General features: G+C 38.9%; 1 protein-coding gene across 6 annotated transcripts in view; it reads right to left on the bottom strand.

The window, feature by feature from the left end:
- Window positions 1-20,940, bottom strand: part of UTRN (utrophin) — a 444,878-nt gene that overhangs the window by 315,990 nt on the left and 107,948 nt on the right. For all 6 annotated transcript variants that reach the window (XM_054570070.1, XM_054570072.1, XM_054570071.1 and 3 more), the window contains 11 exons: window positions 19,447-19,619; window positions 17,009-17,124; window positions 16,169-16,329; window positions 11,567-11,770; window positions 10,477-10,658; window positions 9,594-9,744; window positions 8,335-8,454; window positions 6,406-6,507; window positions 3,513-3,620; window positions 3,101-3,280; window positions 2,114-2,283 (listed from right to left, as the gene is read on the bottom strand). In XM_054570070.1, coding sequence (XP_054426045.1) covers window positions 2,114-2,283; window positions 3,101-3,280; window positions 3,513-3,620; window positions 6,406-6,507; window positions 8,335-8,454; window positions 9,594-9,744; window positions 10,477-10,658; window positions 11,567-11,770; window positions 16,169-16,329; window positions 17,009-17,124; window positions 19,447-19,619 — 1,667 coding nt within the window. The remainder of the gene's footprint in view (window positions 1-2,113; window positions 2,284-3,100; window positions 3,281-3,512; window positions 3,621-6,405; window positions 6,508-8,334; window positions 8,455-9,593; window positions 9,745-10,476; window positions 10,659-11,566; window positions 11,771-16,168; window positions 16,330-17,008; window positions 17,125-19,446; window positions 19,620-20,940) is intronic.

Genomic DNA, 20,940 nt, shown 5'->3' with positions numbered 1-20,940 from the left:
ATAACACCCATGAGAAATCAAGCCAGGCTGAGGAAGGCAGAGACGAAGAGGCAGGAGGCTGGATGCCCACGCCTCTGAAACTGCCCTGCCTCGCTGCCTGCACCGTGAGATAATCCGTGACCTCATTAAGTCACTCTGGGTGCAGTGTTCTGTTTCTTGAAGCAGAATATACCTGTATAGAAGACAGTGATGTTTACGATTTTATAGGGATGCACTGCAATACTGTGTTTTATAATAAGAAATATATATTTGGTCTTCATCCCATTTCTGGCTCAGAGCTCCTAAAACCCTTAGAGTTTCCTAGTGATGAGACCAAAAAAGTTACCATTTTTATGTGAATGAGGCGCCCTTTGGACCCCTCCTCAGGATGGGGGCTGCTTGTCAGGAGACTCAACCTTGTGATGAGGGGTTGGAACTTTCAGTCCCTCCCCCCAAACCCTGACCTCTGGGGAGGGGAAAGGGGCTTGGGAGTTGAATCTATGACCAATGGCCAAAGATTTCATCGAGTGTGCCTAGGTAACGAAGTCTCCAGAAGAACCCAAAAGGATGGGGGTCAGAGAGCTTCTGGGCAGCTGGACAAATGGAGGTGCTGGGAGAGGGGCCCCCTGGGAAGGGCGTGGAAGCTCACGGCCCTTTCCCTCACCCTGTGCATCTCTTCCACCTGGCGGCTCCTCGGTTCTATCCTTTTCTAATAAACCGCTGATCTAGTAAATAAAATGTTTCTCTGAGTTCTGTGAGCCACTCTAGAAAACTAATCAAACCCAAAGAGGTCTTGTGAACACCTGATTTATAGCCAGTCGGTTAGAAGCACAAGTAACAATTTGTAGGACTGAACCCTTAACCTGTGGAACGTGAGGCTGTGTCCCAGGAGATAGTGTCAGAATTGAGTTGAATGGTAGGACACCCAGCTGGTGTCCCACAAATTGCTTGTTAGGATGGAGAAGCTCCCCACCCCCCACCCCCAGAGGAATTGGTACCAAAATCTACAGATGCACCCTGGGTTTTTTACAGCCTTCCCTGCTTCCAAGCACACGGTCAGCACCAGAGAGACATGCTGCCAGATATACTTTGCAGAAGACGAACACTCAGGAAATGAAAGGTCTATGACAACAGTAACATCAAAAGCATCTTCCTAATTTGCTGCCTTGGCTCCTAAAGTAACAGTTCTGCAGAGACACAACGGTCCTGTGAGAAGATGCTATTAGGAGAACACACAAGCCCTACCATCAAAATGAAAATCATCTGGTAAAATTGGAGTCCTGCTTTGTCTGACAAAAGCTAAATTGGGAAAATCATATCATTTTTATTCAGGCAAAACTAATTGCCCATTTACCCGAGCCCTGGGATTCTCCTGTAACAGGGAGAGAATAATCGTATTTCTCGAGGGCCGTTGTGAGGATGAGCGGCTATGGTGCATGTGAGGCGCAGTCCCTGGGGACCGGCAGTATCACTTAACAGAGAAGCTGCATTAGCACAAGCTCAGCGTACGCCAGGTGTGATTATTCCACTTACAAAGAGCCCGAGTTCATTCTGAATCAGTAGAATGAAAAGTTATTTTATGCCAAAGATGAATCCTCAAGCCAAACACAAAGAATCTGTTAATGAATCTAGAAAAAGAGATTAACAAAGGAAGAAAGAGCATACGAAAAAAGAATGAGGGGTGAAAAAAAATGAAGAAAAAAGACTATTTACTCCCCGGGATTTAGTATTTTTGTAATTGCAAGAAGAGAAGGGAGATTCACAAACAATAAGGAGATCTATCGTAAGCAAATCTGTCAGAATTATGATAGTAAAAGAAAGAATAAATGAGGAGTCATGGGCAATCATATCCCTCCCAGGGGAAATGGTAAAAAGGAAGAGAAAAGCATTTCAGCACACAGTTCAGGTTGAACACAGGTTAAATAGCACCATCCGAGACAACGCAGATGCTTAGGCAGTGGGAAGCAGAATATTCAGAAGACTCAGGGGTAGTGAATGATTCAATAGTTGAATTCCCATAACACCAACTATGTCTAAATTTGCATATGATTAGTGATTAGTACGAAATAAGTACCGAGTACAAAATACATTGTGTGTGGTGTTGGGTTTGGAAAATTTCTTTGTCTGTTCTCACTTTTTCTTAGCTTCCATATCCACAGGGATCTGTCTCTTCTTTGGAGGAGGAGGAGGAGGCAGCTCTTGCTTAGACCTTTTCGTGGTTACTTGTTCTCTTATGTGAACAGTCTCCAAAAGATCCTTCTGAGGAATTTGGGACATCCCCAGCTTTCCTACAGCCTGAGTCACCTGAAAGAAAATCAGCCAAATTTTTAATGTTTTATTATAGCTTTATTGAGATAAAATGCATAGATCAGAAAATTCTTTCTTTGGCAATATGCAATTCAATGGTTATTAGTGTATTCACAGAGCTATGCAGCCATGCCCGCTTTCTCATTCCAGAATAATTTTATTTTTTCAAAAAGAACCACTGTATCCATTAATAGTCACTTCCCACCCTCCTCTCCCCCTTGGCTCCTGGCAACCACTAATTTCCTTTCTCTCTCTATGAATTTTTCTATTCTGGGTAGTTCAGATACACAGAATCATAGTGCCTATAATCTTGTTGTTGGCCCCTTTTACTTGCATAATGTTTTCAAGTTTCATCCATGTAATAGCATGTATCAGTACTTCCTTTTTTATTGCCAAAAAAATGTTCCATTGTATGGATATACCACATTTTCTTTATCCATCCATCCATTGAAATTTGAGTTGTTTCATTTTTTTTTGTCTATTATGAATAATGCTTCTATGAATGTTTATGCTCAAACCAAAGTTTTATTTTTGATCAATTTGCTAAAATATTTTAAATTAATAAGATATAAAGATAATTTAATGGATGCATGTTTATTATCAGTTACCAAGGTTACATTACTGGATATGAATCATATTTTTTTTAATGTCTTTAAAATTCACTTTAGAAAGCTAAAGATTTTCATATCAATTTTTCAATTTTATAATAAACCAGGAAGAAGGAACCAACTCTTTCATTCCATAAAAACTAAAACTAACCTGATCATTTAATTTCTACTTAATGGCTCAACATACTATTGAGAGCAAAAGGTACCTGGTTGGAAGAATCTTCTAGTCTCTGAACCAGAGAATCCCATCTCTGTGTCAGTTCCTCGGAATCACTGTTTATCTTCTTAAATGCCTTAGGATTATCAAGTAATTGACCCACATCCTGGCCGATCTCACTCAGCTGGTCCAGTACTTGACGCTTCATTTCCATGTCTTCCTTCAAAATCTAGTATTTCAGATATTTGTTAGATGACTCCCTTGTTATAAGACTTTACCTTCCCGTTCCCCAGTCAGGAAATATAAACATGTATATTTTATAGTAAATGTACACTTGCAATTCTCTAAAGCTAAAACATAAGACTCCTGGTTCTCGATCATTCCACGACAGCATTCCACAGACATAAAACACTAACACATCATAGGCCTACAAGACAGATGCTGGCAATAACATCACTTACAGCCAGTCGCCGAACACTGACGCTTAGTTCCTTTTGGTCTCTGAAGTTGCTGGTCTGCACTTTATTTAAAGCTTCTTCTTTTTCTGTCAGCCAAGCTTTCAACAAACACTACAAATAATAACAAAAGTTAGAAATATGTTTGCAAATAACTGGGTAATTCAATTCATTCCAGTTCCCAAGTCTCTCATGTTTATGTTATTAGAGGCTTGACCCTTATCTCAGATAAAATGGACTTCAAACACCAGAGCGTCAGACATGCGTGACACAAAAAACACATCTCGTCTTAAAACATTATCCTTCTCAGATTTGCAACAGATTAGCCTGAAGCTAGCCCCACACCTGGATAAGGAAACCTAATTCTCCGGGAGGTAGGTGGATCTACAAGGCTAGTCAAGTCTCCAAAAGAATATTATAAACACTCGGGAAACAAAAGGAACCTCAGACATTGCATTGTCTCAGCCCCTCATGTTAGGGAAAAAAGAGAGACAAGCCAAGTTATATGTCCAAGATCTCTTGGCCAGTTCACACAAGAGCCAGATCAAAGACCCACACTCCAAAGCTAATGGTTTTTCCACAGCATCATGCAGGAAAACCGCACTAATGCTCCAGGTTCAATAGCAATTATGGTTACGGGAGGAAGTCTGAGGGTAGTCCAAAGCCAATACGAAGATGTTTAAACTTCATTGGCCAACAATGTATGTTTTTTTAGGCAGAAGTAGACAGAGAAACTTGAAGCAGAGTTGGAAAGCAACATGGCTACATTGAGATAATTCTTCCCAAAGTAAGTGTCTACTGCAGAAACCCTCTTCTATAATGGAAGCTGGGGGGATCTTGGTTCCATGTTTGCAATAGAATCAATCCTTTCTCTAATTGTTTTTTTTTTTAAATCAGTGAATTTAACAACTATTCCCTTGCTCTTATCCACATGCACACACAAAAAGATGAAGATTGAGAACATAAATGACAAATATGGATTCTGCCCTCAATGTAGGAAGCGTAGTAAGATATGCACAGGAATAACCAGGGCACAAAATACAAAGCACAGACACCACACAAGAGATTACTTCCAGTTTAGAGATGGGAGGAGCGGGAGGGGGTTTATAGATAACTTCACGGTTCTTGATGGCTGAAGATAATTTAAAAATAAAGAGTCTGAAGGCATTCCATGGCAAATCCTTAAACAATAACACAAAGGCTAGAAACAAATGAAATACATTCAGACTTTCAAAGGACAAAAACAAAAATAACAAAAACCAGGACAAATCTACAAGGTGCCACGCACTGGAATACAGTGAAAAAGGACCAGCGCTACTCCTGTGGCGTTGGTAGCCTAGGAGTGGGCTACCAACTGGGAATTGAGGGTTTTGGTACTGGTGACATGAAAGGAGAAAGGGGGAATTAAGAGTTGGAATTAAAGGTGAATTGCAGTCCCGTCGAGAATACCCTCCATGCCACACATAAATTAGCCTATGCTACAGAAGTTTGGAACTAATTTTCAGAGTCTGTTTCTGACTCTTAAAAGCCTCTGCAACTGAATGCACAATGATCCCTTGACAGACTTTCTAATTCAGATACAGCTGATTTGGTTTCATTGCCTGCAACATCAAATTGTCTGTATACTGAGTACCCATGCTGGCTTCAGTTTTCTGTTTTCACAAGATTCTTCCTTCCGCTCAAAAGTCAGTTTCAAAACCTAAAATACTGGCCAACATACTAGCCACTCCCAATTCTTAAATATTCTTATTTACCAAAGTAAAATTCTTTCTAAATTTCACATTACTTTGCTTAGCAGAAAAGGAACACAATGGTTTTCTTCCGGCCAATCAATGTCTCCTACTGTCCGCGTTAAAGTAAAATTTTAGCTATTTGATGTTATGCTTTGGCATGAATACAAGGGTCTAGTAAATGTAAGTATTTGTAAAGTGAACTGTAAATATTTAAGAAATCAGAATCAGGCCCATTATGTGATTCTTAATAAGAAGACAGGGATGGATGAGTCGGGGCAGGGAGTGGTGATGAACAATTTATAATGGGACAAGTTTTGCAGCCCACTTTTTAAAATGTTCTGCCTGCACCACAGTTAGTAAACCACATAACATCATACGTTCATTTTTATCACCTGAAAATAATATGGTTTCTTTTCGTGGATGGAAATGAAATGCATTTAAAAGAATCCAAAGGGACACTAAGATGTGGGAGTGGAGTATCTGCTTATTTTCTAAACCACAACCACTTGCTGTTTTCAGAGAAAAGTTTTGTTCGTTTGCATTGTTTTGATGGTTGCTTTTTTGGAAGGATGAAGGTGGGCAAAGGGCCACCCCTCCAACTGACAATTTAAGGTGGCAGATTCACACTAAAAGTTCGCTTACTATAGTAATCCTTAATGGGAAAAATATACTATTAACCAAATGTTAAGTCAATGGTGCTGCTAAATAATGTTTTCTAGTTAATTTCCATAGTTATTCTGTTTAAAAATCAATAAAAATTCTTGTGATTCGAAGGTCACAAAGTATTGCATGTATTTGCTTATTCATTATTTATTGAGCACAAACTATAATTGGCTAGGCACCCTGTTGACACAAGTTGAAACACATTACCCACTACAAGTGCAATGAAATTATAATGTCAACCAAACCCTAGAAGTAGCATATCTAAACACTAATATCCTGAAAAGTAAACACAGATCAAATTGTTGTTACAATGGAGCCATATAATACAATCTCTATGAATAATCTTCTTGTAAAATGGATACAAATCTGACTTCAAAAATAACAAAGTTATGTGTATATGTTGCTTTAGAAGAAAAGTAAATAAGACTTTAATCTAATGGCACAATGAAAGGTAAGCTAGCTCCCACCATCTATTGTGACGATTATGGATAACAGTTTCATACCTGTTCTTCCAGTAATTCCTGCCACAATATATTGATTTCCTGTAACCTATTCCACCGCTCTTCAGTCCATCGGCACACTGCTGTCCAACGCTCACCAAGTTTCTAGTAAAGGAAGAAACTGTCCTTTGTCAAATGAGCCTTAGGAGACACTTATCACGACCCTTAAAGAAATTCTTGACATCCATTGTTTTCTATCACAGAGTGGCAATTTATTTAAAATATATATACTTTTATAAAAGTTGCTTTAAAATAATACAAATGAGTCCTGTAATTTTATAGATGAGAAAAACTAATTTCCATAGGAAGCAACTAATCATTTCATATTACATAGATAAAAGGTAGTATAGTTAGAACTCTGTCCTGTAACTTTTGATGCCAAATACCTGCTCTTTCTATTTTATTGTGGTTTTTACTTGAGAATTAAAATTTTTTATTTTTTATTTTTATTTAATCTTACTGTATTTTTTCCATTACCATTTAGTCCCCTTATGCCTCTCTCTCCCCAGCAATCACCACGCTGTTGTCCATGCGAATAAGTCCTTTTTCCAGAGGATTTAACATTTTTATATACATCTTTAAAACAGAGCAAACATTCACCCTTTGGGGCTTCAATTTGTTTCAGGCTATAATTACCTTTAAAACAAAATTCATTGCATCAATAATTTCTTAACCACCTTTTACATGCCAAGAAAATTCCCATCTGTAGTACAAAAATTATGAAAAACAATTTTTAACCTTACAAAACTATTTGTTGAATGAGAGAATTCCCATTAAATATATGAAATTGATTTTTTTCTCCTTACATGGCATGGATCCATAGAAAATTCCACAAAATTTAGCAACCGCATATTTAGAAATATTGGCAATACCAAATAAATTTGATGACTTTTTTTTTTAAAAATCATTCTTTCTGATGACTTTCTCAACAAACTATTTTATTACCATTTAAAAAATGATTAACAAATGTTCAGTTTTATTTGCACATTACTTACATACGAACAGGAATGAGTTAATTCCTATTATCCTATTTTGATATGTAATACCAAAGAAAGCTTCACACAGGGCAAAGGGTAGAAACTTTGGAGCCAGAAGGCAGGTCTCAGCCTGAGAACTCACTTAACTCTCAAAGGCATTGCTTCCCCTTCTGAAACTCAGCTTCTTCACTGTTTAATAAGCCAGACACGAATGCCTATCCCTCAGGTTACTGTAATACCTAAGGACTTCTGCACTGAAGTCTCAGAACCACTAGCCAACTTAAAGTGATACAAAGGAGAGAGAATTTCATGTGATAAAATTATAGCCCGAAAGTTTCCGAAAATCATAAACTGGCAGCAACATCATTAACAGATAATTCTAGTATTATTCAAATGAAATACCAACAAATTTCTTTATAAAGACTTAACACCATAACCTTTGTGCAAAAAGAAGCAATTTGTTAGGGTCCCCAAAACTGTTATTGAAATTCACACATTGATCCACCAAATAAACAGGGATATTAAATCCTACACAGCTGAAATTCTCAAACTTTCATACGCATGGGGCACTTTTTAAAAGTGCAGATCCACTGAGCCCCACTCCCAGGAAGCAGGTCCACATGGAGGCCAGTAATACACATTTGAACAAATGCCTAAAGTGATTCTGAGCAAGAAGCCTGTGGACCCCTTGTCCCAACGTTGTTACTACTACACAAAAGGGAGTGGTGACCACAAGGTGCTCCGCCCACTCACCCCAAGGACTGACGTAAGGGAATGATACCAACGTAGTCCTGCAACCCAGATGCTGTGGTGCCCAACTGGGAGGTACAACCTAAAGTAGGTTCTTCTACTCTTCTAAATAAACAGTGAGACGGGACATAAGAATGAGGGCAACATGTAAGTGGGTCTCAGACCGCAGGTCCCTTGGGATGATCCTTCTTTTCCAGGTCCTTACCTGTAACTGATCTTCTAGAACAGCGGTGGCGCTCTCCCCACTGTTTTCATCAACAATGACCACCATGTGAGTTAATGAATTTACCTTCACCTGTTCAGCCTCAAGGTCATTTTGCAAACTCTAAAGAACAAAATAAAGATATACATTATTCCTACTCTTTCACGTTTGCTTATTTAAATCTACTCGGTTGTCAATAGCACCTTTAATGAGGCATTGTGTTTAAATTTCCAATCACTGCCCTAAGTGTTCTACTAATGAAACAAGCCCCTTATACATCTTTACATTTCATTATGAACCAAAGCAGTTTGAAAATGCTATGTCATAACAGATTGCAAATGGGATGTCATTACTTTTATTTCAAATGCTGGGGGGGGGGGGATAATGTAGCATAAGTGAATTGAATGTCTTATACTAGGAATTGAGATAAGAATGTAGAATTGATAAATCAAAACAAGTCCTGAATTTAACTCTACAAGGTCATTTTCTCTAGTGCAGCATGGCATAAAGTGAGAGACAAGTAGATGCTATTTGATAGGCAGAAGCTGTTCTGACTAGCTACCCCGGAAAGCAGTTGAGGATGCACAGGTGACTCCCATTGTCACCTCTTCGACAGGAAGAGCATGGCAGTGCTAAGACGTGTGCATACAGGTTATTTATTTAAACGCTACCAAGAGTGTTGTCAAATGCCTCTTGAGTTGTGTTTAGAGTATCCCGAAAGCTTTATTTATCAATTATCCAACTATTTCAATGAAAAATCAGATTATTCAAATAACTTGCAAAAAGACTATTTGTCCTACCTTTCCCTGACTATGAAAAGTAATCTCCTAAAGTTGTGAGAAAATTAAAATGTCTACCAAATTTTGATTCTTCATCCAGTGCCAATACTTTCCTGGTTCAGAGAAGAAGTCATAGCTTTCCTTAAAGGTTCAGGTAAATCTGAGGGTTCGCATCTTTACCCGCACACAGCATTAATGCCCGTACACTAGGGTTCTTAACCACCTAGAGGTCCAAAACAACCCCTGAGAATCTCATGGGAGCTACATGCCTTCCTAAGGAAATGACATACCCAAATAAAATTTTACCTGTGCACTCATCCCAGAAAAGTCACGTCCCCAAGAACTCCACCCTCTAAGCTGCTGAATAACAGGGGACACTGAAGAAGTGTCCCACCTCTGCACTGAGGACAGAAGCCCCTGAGAATGCTAAGTGCTGCTCTTTCCTATGTGATAAGGTATAAAAGAAATATGAGCCAGATGTACTTTATGATCTTCTAGCAGCTTTTGTAGGGATTTTAAATCATCCTCCAGGGGGCAAGTTTCCATCTTTTGAATGCGTTCTTCTGTGAGGGTTAACCAGGCAGAGAGCTGCTGCAGCTGCTTCTTCTGCAGTTCCATCAGCACGTCGTGCAGCCTGTCCGGAGAGGGACACCGCGTTATTCGCACCTGCGCTTCCCCTTTGCAAAGGCAAACACGCACTCTGGGCAGCAATGAAATGGGGCAAGGAACTGTATTCCTGCCCAGCCATTCAATGCAGCTTTTAGTCTTTAAATACAGAAACAAGCAAAAACTTAAAATAAATAAAAAACTTCCATGTTCTTCTTAAATGGAGTCAATTAAATGCAGTCAAAGAACACAAATAACAGCACCCACCATCCGTACCCCAACCATGGTTTCTTCGATCAGGAATTCCTGCATATTAAGTAGATGAAAAGTGCAATGGGAAGCAGTCTGCTCCTTAACACACAAAGCAGGAAATAAAACGAACCATCGGGTGGCAGGGGAGGGAAAGGGACTTTTAAAAAATGTTACAAAACTGAACTGTAGATAAATACCACACAATCCTGTCTTCCTACTGAGTTCATGTTTAGCCAGGTTCGATCCTACAAACTGATAACTGCCCATACGAAATGTTTTTTCCTTATTCCTAGTTTCTATACTCCAACTTTTACCTTTCAATTTGGTAAACACATCAAAAGAGAAACAAAAAACCTGCAAAAACTCCAGCAACATTGCACAGAGAGTCCCGGTTAACAAGGCAAGATCTGCAATTATCTCGCTTTCACGGTCACCCCGACGGCTGCTCCAGCGGAGCCGGACAATGCGCTCGCTGGCACAAAGCGCCCCTTCCCGGGCTTCCGCTCACCGGGACTGCCTGTCCATACTCTCCACCCGAAGGGCCTCCCATCTAGCATTCAGCAGGGTCATCTGTTCCTGAATTTCAAACTCCTCTTCATCTGACAGAGTCCCGTGTGTGATCAGCTGGTTTCCCGCCTGCAGGACGCTCCCCACGCCGCTCTGGTGAGCAGTCAGCTCCATCATGAAAGCCTGGGGAGGTACATCATTGTGATTGGTGAGCCACTCGGAAAAGTAATAAATTAATTGTCAATCCGTAAACATCAAAGCTGCAGAAAAAGGCAGCCATGGAGCATATAAATAAAGTAGACTTTGACCAACTTTGAATACAGGAAAGCAGCAGCTAGTCTCAGTAATAAGGGGAGTAGATCCAAGAGGGCAATGTTACATCTTGTAATAGCAACTATTTTTAAGTAAATGCCAATTATGAAACTAATAGACTATGAACATGGAATTAAGAGAAAATATAATAAATAAAATACCATGCTCACCCAAGAGGAAGTGCTTAAAGAATATGACAATTTTAATTATTTTCAAAACTAAAGAGCAAATAAGACCTGTCAATTAACATACTGGCACAAAAAGAAAACCTACTTAATCACAAAGAACTGTCCATATAATCAATCACTACACTGTAATATTCCTAACATATCCTCAAAATAGTAGCAACTTTTCATTACATAAAATTATACATGAACACTGGATATGACATTTGCTTAATCATACAATAAATAAAAATAATCACCTCCTGGGGAACATTCCGAATCTAAAGACTTGGTGTATTGATTAGCCATTTTGTGTTTTAACTATAATACTACACTTCAGAAACTAGCAGTCCTATGCATTGATTTCTGTCAGTGGCTCCACAGAATATACAAGTTATGATAAGATTCAAATCTGAAATCTAACTCCAATACACAGTTAATCAACCACACCGACTTCATAACAAAGCCCTATTTAACTATCACAAGTCCTAAAATACACCATGACCTTTCTGTGGGGCAGAATTCAGTAAACATACATGTCAGGGCAGACCCCCTCTGATATGGCACAGGGCACCATGGTGGAGAGATTTTACCCATCAGCTACAGATTATTTACTTCGTGGGTGGCAAACTGGTCTTTGACTTCTTCCACATCATCAGAGATCTCATCCTGCTCCTGGAAGGTGTCCTCGGCAGAAAGCAACCAGGTGAGCACGTCCTCCAGGGCTGTCTGATAGCTGTCCAGATCCATGTCGACTTCAGTGACGGTGCTGGGGGTGTCAGCCCGGGGACTCTCCTGCTCCTGCTCCGGTGCTGAGCTCTAGGAAAACAAAGCCAAGAGAACACTCACAAGTGTCGTGAAGGCGAGAACATGTTCCACAGAGATGCTCTTGTATGGGGAGCCCTCGAGTAGGAAGAAGCCACTGTGCCTGAGGCATCCGGCCAGTTCTCAGGAGCTGGGTGCACCAGGCCGGGAGCCGGGAGAAAGCATCTGTGCAGTGCGCTGGGGGCAGAGAACAGAAGCTGCAGGCGCTTGTGCTCCCTGCGCGCGTGGGGGCCCGGACACAGTCGGGAAGAGACAAGTGGCCCACGGGAATCACTTCTGAACAAAAACACAACGGCTACTAGCAAAGTTATAGCCCATGGTTCCAACAAGAGATGCTATCTGCGTTCAGCAATGGCTAAGATAGGAGTGTTTCACAGAGGACAGTGTGGGCCTAAAAGGGTAAATATAAGTTAAAGAAAGAGGTAAAGATTAGAACTCTGCTTTGACTCCAGTTAAACTGCTTTTGCTGAAATGCATTTTAGCATTTTATTTTTGACCCTGAAAGGCAGCCACACACTCAGGCTGCTGGTGGTATTTTCTGGAGGCGGTTACCCTCTAGTTTAATTGCCGGCCCTTTTTTTCCTAAGCCCATACGAATAAATTTATCTCAACGAACTATTTTCTTCTATACTTTAGAATCTTACAGTCAAATAAACTCTCTTTTGTTCATCTGTCCCTTCTTTAAAATTCTTAAAAATTTCCCTACAGCCTATCTCCACTTAATCAGCTCTCATCCACAACATTTATGTATCTCAAACATGCAAAAATGTGTAGAGAACAAGGTAAGACATGCTCATGTGTTTAACACTTCACTAACATTCCTTCCAGGTTTAGTATTGGTCCCTGCCACTCAGCTGAAAGGGCTCTTGCCAGTGTCACGAATAACCTTCCCACGGGCAAATCCACGTTTCTAGAATCATCAGTAGGGCGACCATGTAATTAGCCAACCAAGCAGAACGTTTTTTATAAAAGCAGCGCGAGGACAACATACACAAGCCAGAACTGCTCCAAGCAAACCCAGACATGGCCACCGTCTCCCCTCCTGAAGCCTCAGCAGCACTCCCTGCGGCCGACACACCCCACTCTTGAGAGGCCTCCTTCCCCTGTCCCAGAGGCACCATCTTGGTGTTCCTCCTGGCTCAACAGCCAACCTGTAAGTAATGAATCTCTTCAAAATTAAGTCCTGGGCCCTTTTTCCTTCTCTCTGTACACTCAGTCTGAGCAGTTTCCTTTATTCCCATTGGATTTAAAGAAACATCCATATCCCACAGACTTGCCTTTATATATCTGATCGCAAACGACTAACTCCTCTGCCCAACCACCTTAACATCTTCCCTTCAGTGTCTCAAAGGCTTATCAACCATATCTGCATTTACCCTTTATTTTTTCCCCAAACTTATTCTTCCTCAGGCTTTTCCATTTGAGTAAATGGCTTCTTCAGGCACTTAGCCCCTCCAGCTAAGAACCAGAGAGCCAGCCTTGGTTTCTCGAATCTTTCTTTCACCTCTCACATCTAACAGGTAAGCAATCCCTACCTTCAAAATGTATCTCCAGTCCATTCAGACCACAACCACCATCGCCCGTCCTAGGGCTCGTCGCCTGCCAACCCGCTCACCGCACGCTCCTCCCCGGAACCGCCCACACTCCCACCTCTACAATGCACCTCTCCCTCCGCCGCCAGGACATTCTCTGGAAAATGTAAACACAGCACAAGACTCCCCCACTGAAAATCTTTCCCTGCTTTCCCACTGCTATAAGATACAATTTAACATTCTTAACATACTTTACGAAAATACTGTCACAGCAAGAAACTGAACGAGGGAGCGTGAGCGGGTAAGCGTGTGTAGGGTAGGATTTGAATAAGTTAATCAGGAAAGGCTTTCCTGAAAAACGTTCCATTGAAACCGAGGAAAGGTTGGAAGCTTGCCATGCAAACAGTGGGTGGGAGAGCGTTTCGCAGGGAGAAACCCACATGTACAGGCATCTGGGGGAGGGAGAGGGGAAAGTCCACCAGGACTGCAGAGCAGTGCCGGACATGGATTCGGGAGGCAGGCTGGGTGTTGTAAAGGACAAGAGAAGATGCGGTCTTTAGTTAGCGTGGAGGCTGGAACAGAAAGGAAACACACACCAGAGGCATTTGGGAGGAAGAGTCAAACAGACTCGGTAAACTGTATGCACGAGTTTTAAAAAGCGAAATGAATCCATGAGCACACACAGGAAACGCTGGGTAATTAAGAGACAGACAGTGCCAAAGACAGAGAAGGGAAAATGAGTTCAATTCTGGACCTCCAATTCTGAAGCTGTAGATCCAGAACAGCCCTGGAGAATTTTTAGGATCAAACCTCTACACTCTGATGAGGATACCTGAGAACCAGGAAACTTAGTGAGTGACCAGCCAAAGGTCACTGAGATAAGCGTTAGGATCTGCCAAGGTGGGAGAAGGCGGATTAGAAGGCAACATCTAAATGCAAATGTTCAGAAGTTATTCATTTAAACACAAGAGGAGACTTTCAATGGAGACATTAATTTAAAGAGAAATGCAAGAACAGCTTGCCGACCACCGCATGCTCTCCAACACGTTTGTAGAAAGAGCGAGAGAAAGGCTGGCAATCAGCGTTCATTGCAAAGTATTGGATGGCAAGCTCTGTCAAAGAGTAGATGATTAAAACTGGACCGCATTTTATTTCTTCAATTAGCTTAATTCAATTTCTAAGGCACTAATGAAAGCATGCAAATGAAGAGGTTAATGTTAATACACTCGTTCTTAATCAAACAGCAAATGGCTTCTACAGTGCTCGTCATGCCACCCTGAGCCCTAAATGGAAGAGATCATTTTATCTCCACATCATGAAAGGCAAGTGAAATCTCCTTCCTTTTTCAGAGAAAATGGCCTTAACTATAAGAAGTAAAATACCCCAGCTTTCTAACAAATGGAGCCCAACCCCGTAAAGAAATGACTCAAAATAAAATGCAACCTCAGAAGATTATCTGAGCCGCGTAAAAGGTTACATCATAAATGCAGGATAATAAATGGCACCACTAGAGACAAATGCTTCTCAGCATTTTTTTCAGTCAATTATAAAAAATTACAGCTGTTCCTCAGCATCATTTGATTTTTCAAAACTACTAAGAGGAGCCTCAGGATGACAATCTGGCCCCATGTCTTGCCTCTTTTCCTCAGTAAGTGTGTTCTTTTTCTATAAATCATGCTATTTTTGAAATGAAAAAGTTAAAAGGATTGGTACCTACTACCCCAAAAAACCCAAAATGAGTTCTTTGAACCTTGGAAAAGGAAAAAAAAACATACTATGCCAATTGAAGGCCATTGTCATTATATGAGAATTAACTGACATTTTGAAAAAGGAACTTGTTGAGTGAGAATGAACAGTAACACCTAGACAAATTGAGAAGGAAAAATTAATGATAGCTGCTGCTTATGGAGTGCTTGTTAATATTATTTTAGACAATTTGAGTTCATTTTCTTTATGAAGTGGGTGGTTTTATCCAGATATTATAGACAGAACTGTGGCTGAGAGGGTAAGTAACCAATCCAAAATAAGTAGGAACAGGAATGAAATTTAAGCTCCAAAGCCCATGGTTTCTGCCTCTCTAAAATGCATTTCTGATCACTTTCAAATTCATGTGTATCTATTGGTTGCTGAAATGTTGGATCAAATGACTTTTTTAAGGTCTCACCCAACTGTTAAGTTTCTCCCATCTTATGAATTAAGGGGATTGGTTAGACTAAAACAGAATAAAATAAAACATGGGTTAATTCAAGGCAGGATAATTCAGGAAGAAAAATTCATGACTTTATTTATATCTCCTGGGGTGGGGGAGGACTCATTTATATCTTAATGAATAAAACTACTGTAACCCTTTAAGTGAAAAACTGACCAAGTAACTAACATATTGTCAATTATTCCTCCGAAATAAAAGGGAAAAGAAAGCTTGTATTTTGATAGCCCTTGTGAAAATGTAACAGTAAAAATCCTTTTGTGAGAGGCAAAAAGAAAATTAGTCCTTAGATCAAAGTTAGGTTGACATGAGAAAAACCATCTTTAGCACAAAACAACAGTGAAGAAAGGTGACCAAATGATAGAACATTGGTTGCATGTCACATATCAGCATGATCTCAGCCCCCAGACCCGCTTATTGTGTGAAATATTATGCTTCCTTCTTAAGAGATCAGTTGAGTTACAGTTTTCCATTACATACATGTGTCATGTGACAGCATGCTAACTGAGAAACTGAACTTTTGAGGCTTATGTAAGCAGACAAACAGAGATGTTCTCAGTTCAGAAAAAAGAACCCCCTAACAGCGGTTTTATCTGGTACCTAAGAGAAAACAAATATGGCAAGTCAAACGCTTCAATGGAATTGTCCCTGTACCTGTATATTAATATCTCCTTCTTCACATTCTTTCTTGTATTTCCTTGGGAGCGTCTCTACCTCACGGACAGCATCGATAGTGACTTGCTGAGGCAGCACCTCAAACAAAGACGTTAAGTACATAATTATGGATTTCTTGTCAGGAAGCTGAACAGCAACATCTAAAAGTGGAAGAAAATAAAGACCAGCTTAAATTAAATGTCCAAAATATGTGAACTGCTCAATAGTAGATATAAAATAACTATCCTTAGTACCCATAAACAATACAATTATACAGTCTTTGCAATATAGTAAGTTTCTATTTCAAAAAATAATAGATGAGGCAAAGGCAAAGACAGTTCCTTATTTTTGTTCAATATCCCATTTCTTAAAATTTGTTCCTAAAAGCTTCCCCTAAATGCTCAAAGATAAGCTACCATTTAAGATAATAACAGATTTTATTACCATTATGAAAATCAGTCAAGAATTCAACTTTGCAACATTTGTAACTAAAGTTTTCATATCATATACAAGAAGCTTATATTAAAATGTATTGAAATAAAATAAACCAAATACTGGATTGTTTATCTAAAAATTATATTTTCCTAAAATGTGAACTCTTACACTGCATCAAATAACTATTCTCCAATGATGTAATTAAAGTTCCTCATAAAGGATCCTATAAATTGTTAAGTACAAAAGTACAAGTGACTTTGCAATTAAATAACTTACACCATATCTCAAAAGAACACCACTCAATTCTCTTTATTCATTCTAAAAAATTTTTTAAAAAACACTGTTCTTTGAGTATCCAAAATTGTACAGCAAAAAACAAGGTTGAAATTAAACACTGAGCAATACCTTCAGGATCTAAGAGCTTTTCAATGCCCAAATAAGTTTGAGCCTTGTTGAAGGCATGTTCAAGTCTCTCAATTGGGGACATTTTGACAACTCTATCCCAGCTGAAGAGATCAGGTCTGAAAATACCATGCAAACAAAATGCAATGAAGATAAAACATGTGGAAATGAAGTAGTCATTGTTATAATCTAATACATTTCAGTTTTAGATTTTTTGTTTGAGTTTAAATTTAAAAGTTTAACTTTATATCGCAAAGACTTGACAAATACATAATAGTTTTAAATCACTTATAAATATGAAAACAACAGATAAAACATTCTAAAGTTCTAGTATTGGTTAAAGATGGCTATTAAACTTTATGGAGTAACCACTAAAAGACTAGAAATCATACATATTTCCCAAATAGTGAAGGGAAAAAAGGATAGGGGAAAACTATTAATATAAGAAAGAAAAAATACAGAAAAGAGAAATAAAAACCTCAAAATCATTAGTCAAAACTAACAAATGAACTTAAGTACATCAATTATCACAATTAACGTTAATGGACTAATTCTCTTATTGAAAGACCAAGTTGGCCAAGTAGAAATTCCAGCTTTCGTCTGTTCAGAGGATACTCCCAAAACAGAGGCCCTGAGAGAATTCCCCGCGCCCCGGGTCACCCTCCTCAACAATACTACTGTCTAGTATTTCATTTCTATATAGATTTTCTTTCAATCTCACAAGGCTATTACTGTTGCTCTGACTTACCCAAAAGTTGATCACTGTCTCTGCACACTATCTATTCTTGCGCCGTAGACACGCCTGCTTTCTGGGACTCGCCTCCTCAACTCCCTCCCCAGGTCCCTCTCTGACTCTTCTCCTATCGCTCCCCCTGCTCACGCCACCGCACCCACGGGCCTCTCTGGCCTAATATATTTTTCTTCAGCATGTTTACCATTACTTTATGCTATACAACTTACATTTTCTCTTTTTTTTAATTGTCTGCCTCCCTCTATTTGAACATAAACTCCATGAGGACAGGGATTTTTGCTTTTTTGTTCTCTGCTATACACCCTGTGCCTAACACAGAGAAAGTACTACAAACATACTCATTGAATCAACTGAGTAATCAATGGGAAAAAGTTTTGGCTTAAATTCAAGTTTTCTGACTACATACCTTAACCAACTAGAAACAGAGGATAACGTCTCTAAACTGATAAAGTGAAAAAAAGATTGGGTATGAGGGTCCTTTAACCAAACAGAAAGTATATCGAAAAAGCTGCAGCAAATATCATTCTTATGGTGAAACATTAGAATCATTCCCTTCATTAACAAGAACAAAACATTCTGTTCACTATCCCCAATTCAAATCAATATTGCATTGAAGGATAAGGCACAAATAAGGGAAAAAGAAATGAGAGAGGAGAGGAAGGGAGGGGAGCTGAAGGGTGATCTATTATAATTCATGGGCAGTCTACAAAAAAATGTTATTTAAATCTACAGAAACAAATTTAAAATTTGTAAAAGTTTAACAAGTTTCTAGATCTAAGGTGTAGAAATGTCAATTATAGTTTTATGTATCAGCAAAGTATACAGGAAACAAAACTTAAGACAATAAATAATTAAAATAGTAATAAAACATGTAACAAATTTTGTCTTTCACATTTAAATCCTTGATACATCTAAAATTTATCTGTGGGTATGGTGAGGTAAGGATCCAATTCAATTATTTATATACAGGTAATCAGTTGTCCCATACCATCTATTAATCTGCAATATCAGTTCAGTTGTATATCAGAACGGAGCTATCTCTGAGCCCTTCATTCTGTTAGGTGGAAACTATTGTCATTATAGTATATTTCAGAAACAGTTAAATAGTAGCAATTTTGTATGGGTCAGCCTATAATCATATTAGTGTATTTATTTATAGTACTACATATTCTTAATTAATGTAGCTTCATAATTAGGTTTGGTTTCTGTTTGAGAAGTACAATACTTCAGCCTGGTTCTTCTCCACAAGTGTACTGGCTCTTCTTGGGCCTTTGGTTTTTCATATAACTAGAAGCTGTTTACAAGTTTCATGAAAAAAAAAAATGTTTTCTATATTTAACTGGGATCGCATTGAATTTACAGAATTTTCCCTTTAGTATAAGAATGAATACTAGCACAATACTTTGCATGTCTTACTGGTTAGTGCTGAATGAGTGGGATTGAACTATGTGGACTATTTTACATTTTTTAACATAAATATGTAGAAGGAACCATGGGCATTGCACTGTGCTATTTAAGTCCTACAGAATAAAGACCTGATGAGTAGCTTTCTACCATGATATTTCTTTCCTTAACGCTCCAGAAGAATGTGTGCTGATGGAAAAGCGGTGGGAGTGGGGAAGGGGCTTTAGGGGGGGTGGGAGGAGGCCCAAATTTGGAAAGCCCACGGCTGAGGACAGGCATGTCTCACTTATGTCGGTGGAGCAGGGCATTAAAGGCGAGCCCGTCTGTCCAGCTGGTGGTGAAGTTGAGGACGTTGACCTGGCTGTACGGCCTGGTGGACTGGCGCACCCAGCTCAACAGGATCTTCTCGCTGTTTGTCTGCTGCAAGTCTGACATGACATCTTTCATGACATCTTTCACCTGTGTCAGAGAAACCATGCCCGGGTATCACTTCACACAGCTAGTGCAATCAAGTCCTTGAATGCGGACTGGTACAGTAATTAACCACTACGGATCAGGTCACTGGTATTCCATTTATTGCAAATTTTCCTATGAACACTAGAAAGATAAGTGCATTTTAAACAGTGATTATATTGAGGTACGAAGGTCTCGAGGTGATTTTTATCTCACCTTTATACATTACCGTATTTTCTATATCTTAAGCAATACTTATATTGGTTTGGTTACAATAAACATTAGAATGAAGTATGTTTTCTGATGACAATAAAGAACTAAGGTTTTACATTATTATTCTAAAGTAATATATGTGTTTTAAGGAACTACTCAAAGAATCATGCAGGCATATCAAAAGGATACAAGAGCTGATTTAAGGGGAATTTATTGGGCCAAATCTAGAATAATTTAAGCATCAAAATAATTACAACAAAAAAACTATAACCTATTAAATAAGTAAAAATCCCCAAGTGTAGAATGAATGAACGAATGAATGAATAAATGAAGTAGATAGATGAAAATAGACAAATCAACAGGAGACAAGGTAAAGTTCTTCCTTACAAGTAGAAAGCCAATTAATTAAATGTGGAAGGAACGATGACATTAGAAAATCACTACTTGCCAAGCATCATCATAATAACTGATAAGGTAAAAAATATGAATGAATCTTAAAACTAATGGGCAAAGATTTGATAAGTAGATAAATATTTACACAGTCTCAAAGTATATCTCACAAGATATTTTTTAATAATATAGGGCAGCATGTTACTATGGAGACACCACATTACCCAAAAGATGAAGTTAACCCTGGCAGAGAAAAGGTAGACAGAAAGTGCTTTCTGGTTTGGTGCACTGAGAAGAATTCAACGTCACTTCTGTGGCAAATTAATAATCTGAATCTGAATCTAATCATGAGAAAATACCAGCCAAACTCACATGAAGGCACATTCTACAAAATAACTGTCCAGTACTCTTCAAAACTGTCAGCTTTATAAAGCACCAAGAAAGACTCAGAAACTATTCCGGATTAACGATGAAAGGCATGATAAATAAATTAGAAATTTTAATGTTATAGGACATATTTTATATTATGACAGTATATTGTAGTTATGTAAGAGAATCCCATGTTTTTAGGATAACAATTTGTTTTTAGAAAATATACACTGCAGTATTTATGTAAAGAGAAAAAGACAGAGAAAACTTAAATATAGACAATAGTTAACTTTTGGGAAATCTGAGTCAATGGTGTCTGAAAGTTCTTTGAACTATCCTTGCAACTTTTTGATAA

This window comes from Pteronotus mesoamericanus, unplaced genomic scaffold, assembly GCF_021234165.1.
Source record: "Pteronotus mesoamericanus isolate MK-2021 breed Mesoamerican mustached bat unplaced genomic scaffold, CSHL_Meso_final contig_20, whole genome shotgun sequence".
NCBI classification, from domain to species: Eukaryota; Metazoa; Chordata; class Mammalia; order Chiroptera; family Mormoopidae; genus Pteronotus; species Pteronotus mesoamericanus.
Note: the sequence above shows the minus strand (reverse complement) of the source record. Positions and strands in the feature narration are given on the sequence as shown.